A 6,000-nucleotide genomic window follows, 5' to 3' on the forward strand; every position below is an offset into this window, starting at 1 on the left:
TACATGATAAAAGTAACAAAAATTCTGAATAGAGAAATTTCTCCTTGTTGACGCGTCTATTACGGTCAGGTATATACTTCAACTTTAGTGCACCGGTACCTGAATACCATACATACAATTTATATAAAAAAAGGATTTTTCTTTATGTTTTTCAAAGAAAAATAGATTATTTTTTTCATCTGGTTTTTGAAGACACGCCATCTTGGACTAACTAAAAAGTTTCGTTCATGTTTTTATTTTTAACCGACTTCCAAAAAAAGAGGAGGGTTTTAAGTTGTTGGAAATTTTTTTTTTTTTTTTTTTATGTATGTTTACCGCATAACTTTGGACCACGTCAACCGATTTCGATAATTTTTGCATCGGAAAGGTAGTGTCTCAGAGGTGGTCCCATACTAATCTGGTTAAGATCCGATCAGTGGATCGTGAGATATATATATATATATTTTTTTTTATATGAGAGTTGAAGTCGGTTTTTTTTTTTGCTAAAAATTACTTGTTGATATGTAGACACCTCAAGTCAAACCTAGGAAAAAAATTTGCAACTGCTTTTGTGTGTACAAATCAATATTTCTGAACCAGTAGTTGTAGAAAAAATTTTTTATGAAGCAACATCTTCGCTAGGTTTGTTGGGAGCCTATCCCATCCGCAGTGAAAAAGAATCCTGTCAATATAGTTAAGGTGCAGCTCGACCATGAAAGAGTGACTGTCTTTAGCTCCAGTTTAAAACACTAACGCGTGGGTTATTGTGTTTGAATTGTGAAGAATTGTAGCCAAACGCAGTTGATTGCATTTTTTGCCTGAACTCATCTAGATTTTGCGCGTTTGCTAAACTCATTTTCTATGCAAGCAGTACGCCTAGATATTAAAATTCAAGTTCAGTTTAGGTTAGCGCCATTTTGGGGCTAGTCCGGGACCATTTCGACACCGTTTTGGGTCCTCTTCAGGACCATTTTGGGAGCAATTCACTAATATTTGAGAACCATTTAGGGACTAGTTCAATACTATTTCAGGAAGATGTCGAGACTGGTTAGATATTATTTTGGGACTAGTTCATTTCGGGTCAGGATTATTTTGTGACCATTTGGTTCTACATTTCAAAGGTCTGCTAGTCATTTATAACATACCTATAAATACATATGTGCAAATGTAATAGAATAATTATATTAGGAAATATACATATGTATTGAAACTGCTACTGAAAATGCACAGATTACTTACCGACTATATGTAGCATATCCTTTGACCATTTCATCAATTCACGTTTAATAAGGCGACGTTCCTGCACACATCTGGCATACGAGCATTCCGCCATGGTTCCACCACTAATTCAGTTTCTTTTTTAATTAAAACTTTTCTATTATTTTTACTGTAATGGTGATTTATTAATAAACTGGGGCCTGTTCCTTTTTAGGGGTTTTTTTTAGGAAGTCGGTGAGAGCAATGCATATACATACATACATATATGACCATAAGGTACTTTCATGTGGTAATGTAAGCACACACGAAAACATACATACGAATGTATGTATGAATGTACTTCAAATGTTTTTCAGAACTATTAATCTTTACCTCTCCAAGAGAAATTTTAATATTTTTGAATATATATCTATGTATATAGTACTTCTGAAGTCAATTTATTCCTTGTTTATTTCATGTTAATTTGTACAGTAAACTACTTTTAAAACATATTGGTTGTCATTTAATTACTTTTCCTCGGAAGAAGTTTTTGAACACATTTGGTCTAGAGTACGTATGTATTTTCAATATTCACTGCACATACACTTTTAGTTGCACAATTTGTTTTTAGTTTTTTATTTTACCGTTTCGCTTTTATAACCTTGATGCAACATATCTGTGTATATTTGTCAATATCCATTATTTCCTGATTAGTTGACGCGTTTTGGAACGTCTCAAGTGGAATGTATTGCTGTTGCGTGCATGGCTAAGCAATTAAGTTCGTGTTGTTGTTGCTTTTGTATGTATCTAAAAAAAAAAACGAGAGTAAAAGCAAAACTATTAAAATATCAATATTTTTCTTATTCAATGCAATTAATCTTATACGAACATAGAAGTAAAAAAAAACCTATTGAATTATTTCCATTTCGGATCGCCGCAACCCACCCAACTTAAGCGCACATGCAGCAAATGGAGGGGTGGAGGGGGGTGGGAGCGCACAAGTAAGCGTGTAAGTGACAGCCAGTCTTGTTGCATGTTTACAATGCAATACAAGTCGCTGCCTGCAAGGCGAAAACCGAAAACGTACAGCAAATGAATAAAATATAAAGTGGAATGAATGAATTGCAAAAAGTAAAAAATAAACAAATAGATGAAAATAAAAAAACGCGAAATAAAATCTAAGCGCAAAAAAATATCTATTTATTAAAATCCAGTTGCGTAAAAGCGGCGAAAAACCAGATTTGCAATTCAAGGTGAATGTGGAAACAAAATACCGCGGCAACGAAATTGCGCCGCCGCGCCAATCGGCCCAACGATCGAAAGCGCCGCTTAACACACCCATGTTAACAAGTAACAACGATATTTACAACGACAGCAACAACACACGCCGCTAGTGTAAGCATAATTCGCTTTTTTTGTTGTTGTTGTTGTTGCTGTTCTGGCTGCTGCCGCCACACTCTCATTATTATTCTAATAGTTTTAGATTCGTTGGTTTTATTTATATTTTAGTGCTTATTTACTTGTTGTTGTTCTTGTTGTTGTTTCTTCAGCTTAAAGCTTTCGCTGTTGCTCAGTCGTTCGGCGGGCGGTTGTCACTTTCGGCATGTCTGGCTGTCTGTCTGTCTGTCTGTCTTACGTACATACATATGTACTTATAAAACGATCGCTGGCTAGCGATCTTTTTCTTGTTGCTGTTGTTGCCATAAACGCAAAACCATAAAGCGAAAACACACAAAAATGGGCAAACAAGAACAACAAACGAAAAAAAAACGCGAATGAATAAAATATTAATATTTATGTACATATGTACATACATATGTTTCCACTTAGTTTGGTTGTTGTGTGCAAATAAATAAAAAATCAAAAAATTAAAATAAACAAGTAAGAAAGTCTAAGTTCGGGCGGGGCCGAACATTAAATACCCGGCGCAAGTATTACATATATGCCTTTTTACCTTTCCGAAACCTTCCGCTAGATGGTAAGCCGGGGTGTATCAATTTTGAATAAATTAGCATCCTTAAATTTCGAGATATTGACGTTTCGAGCATTTCTAAAATTTACCGTTATATGAAAAGCCGTAATTTTAGTCCGATTTCAATAATTTTGAACGTTTTGCTTTTATGTGGCAAGCACAATAAAAATACCGAGTTTGGTACAAATTGGTAGAACGGTTACCGAGATACATATATGTGATCATAAGTGGGCGGTGCCACGCCCATTTTCCAAAATTTTATGATAAGCGTATTTCCTGATAAAGAATTGTTGCAAGCATCAATTTTGAATAAATTAGCTTCAATATTTACGGATTTATTGAAGATTACGTATTTCTCCAAATTACCGTTATATGGGATGTGGGCGTGGTTATTGTCCCCTTTTTAAAATTTTCGGCCATTTGGTATCCTGTACCAAGGCCAATAACTGTGCCAAGTTTGGAAGAAATCGGTGCAGCGGTTGCCAAGATATACACATGTAACATTAAGTGGGCGTGGCTACGCCCATTTTTCAAAAATTTATAATATTCTTATTTTTCGTTTAAAAGTTATTGCAAATATCAATTTTGAGTGAATAATCTTCAGTAGTTACTAAAATATCGCAGTTTTCGTATTTCTGAAAATTACCGTTATATGGGAGGTAGGCGTGGTTATTGTCCGATTTTGCCCATTTTCAATACCATCCGTCCTACGCCCGAAAGAAGTACACGTGCCAAGTTACGTTAAGATATCTTAATTTTTACTCGAGTTATCGTGTGCACAGACGGACAGACGGACGGACGGACGGACGGACGGACGGACGGACGGACGGACAGACAGTCACCGCTTAATCGATTTCTCTTTTCATCCTGATCATTTATGTATACATTTGTCTATATCTATCTCGATTCGTTTTGCCTGTTACAAACAACCGTTATGTGAACAAAGTTATAATACCCTTGTGCACAAGTGCGCTCGGGTATAAAAATTGCGAGAAAAGCGAGAACTAGAAAGAGTTTAGAAATTTGTCTTAGCTGGTTTGTTTTTGTTGCTGTTACTTAATTCTAATTCCGCGACGAGAATTGCCGCATTTTGTTTAAATTAATTTATGATAAATTGCAGCAACAAGTGGCGTGATGCCCGCATGCACAGTGGCGTCGTATTAGGGGAGCGCGTAGATACACTCAGCCTCCCAAACAAGTGGTGAGTTGATGGCCGACAAATTTTATTTTGCACAAAGGTAAAAAAAATGTAATATTTCTGTACTAAATATAGCATCGAATAGAAAAATTGAATTAAAACCAATTCGATTATTTCCATAAAACTTTCAACTAATATTTCCGACTCAGCCACTGTGCCTTCTTTTTCTATAATTTGTTTGCATTTAAAATTTACACAAAGAGGGTTGTTCGTTTTTGCCATTTTTTAACATTTGCTGAGTGTTGTTTTTGTTTTTCGTGCTGTTTTTGTTTTGTGTATTCCTGCATTTCATTCGGCGTTTGTCAACAATTTACTGTCAATTGGGAAACTGTTTGCATATTAATGAATGCACTAGAATTTATTTGATTTCTATTCCGTGGAAATTTTTTTAAACGAAAATAAATAGTGCAAAAGATACATGCACACTCCCGTACATATATATATATATATATATATATATACATACGTTCATATAAGTATAAACAGGTACATGTAACAAGGCATGCTTTATGGGAGTGCACTTTGGAGTTTTGTGATTTCAGTTGCAATTAAAATTCAATAAACATTTAATTTAACATTTCACAATGTGCATGTCTGTGTTGTTGTTGTTGTCATTATTTTTGCCCCTTTTTGTACGATATATGCATTCGTAACAATACGCGAAAAGCTGTTATGCAGGTTTTTTGCATTTTTTTTTCGTTTTGCACTTTTAAACGGGAAAGCCAGTTAGCCAACGGACCAGTTTGATTATCTAAAATGGGTTTTAAATGTATTTTTAAGTATTTGTGTGTGCTTGTCATGGCGAGTGACTGTAGCGGAATTATGTTCTTTAGACACCTTTCTATCTGATAAATCGGAATAAGATATTTACATGGAAATGATTAAAATGCTAATTATGATGCCTCGCTTCTGAAAAATAGCGTCTCATTAGAATACATAAAGTTTTGCAATATTAAAAGTAGTTAAAGTTTATCATGGAATATTGTCTAGCATGGTAATGTTTTTTTGCAAGAATATGCAAATATTTGACTTCACTGCCTTCCGTCTGCGTCCCTCTCTTTAATCTTTCAATCCTTCATAGGCTGAATGCTTCATATCAACTAAACCCAAAATAAGTTGCGGTGAAAAGTAGAACCGATTTTAACGAAATTTGCCATAATTTAGCTTGGAATGAAGAATGTTTTATTAGGCAGCATATAAGGTAGATGTTTTTCGATTAAAAAAAATTTTGTTTTTATAAATGGATTTTTTATAACTGATAAGCGTGTCAGTGGGCAGATTTTGACCATTTTCGGCTTCTTTAGTAACCAAAAATGTTGACTCAGATGCCAAATATGCTATACAAAGAACGTAGATGTCGTTGATAGGTACTCATAAAGTTGGGTTTAACAACAAAGCCGTCAGCTCGGTGGTAAATAAAGAATCTCTGCTTATTGCGATCGCACGATATTTTTTATTTCCAAAATCCAAAAATTTATTTACAAATCTCTAAATCAGACTTGTCCCTTTATATGACACAGTACATTGAATGAATTTTTTTGGGGGATTGTCCTGGACTGTTCGGATTCTTAAGGAATTTTCATGATTTTTACAGCGTTACTTTGCCATTTTTTGCGAGATTTTTATCGAAACATATAAGGGAATTTTTAGGAAA

The 6,000-nt window shown here is 34.6% G+C and overlaps 1 protein-coding gene across 4 annotated transcripts in view; it reads right to left on the reverse strand.

Annotated features, from left to right (window-relative positions):
• LOC118736887 (mucin-4) overlaps positions 1-6,000 on the reverse strand; it is a 249,715-nt gene that overhangs the window by 172,414 nt on the left and 71,301 nt on the right. For all 4 annotated transcript variants that reach the window (XM_036467004.1, XM_036467005.1, XM_036467006.1 and 1 more), the window contains exon 3: positions 1,219-1,983. In XM_036467004.1, the coding sequence (XP_036322897.1) occupies positions 1,219-1,312 (94 nt within the window). In that variant the 5' untranslated portion in view covers positions 1,313-1,983. The remainder of the gene's footprint in view (positions 1-1,218; positions 1,984-6,000) is intronic.

The sequence above is a fragment of the Rhagoletis pomonella genome, unplaced genomic scaffold, assembly GCF_013731165.1.
Source record: "Rhagoletis pomonella isolate Grant_MI unplaced genomic scaffold, Rhpom_1.0 Rhpom_scaffold_00004, whole genome shotgun sequence".
NCBI lineage: Eukaryota > Metazoa > Arthropoda > Insecta > Diptera > Tephritidae > Rhagoletis > Rhagoletis pomonella.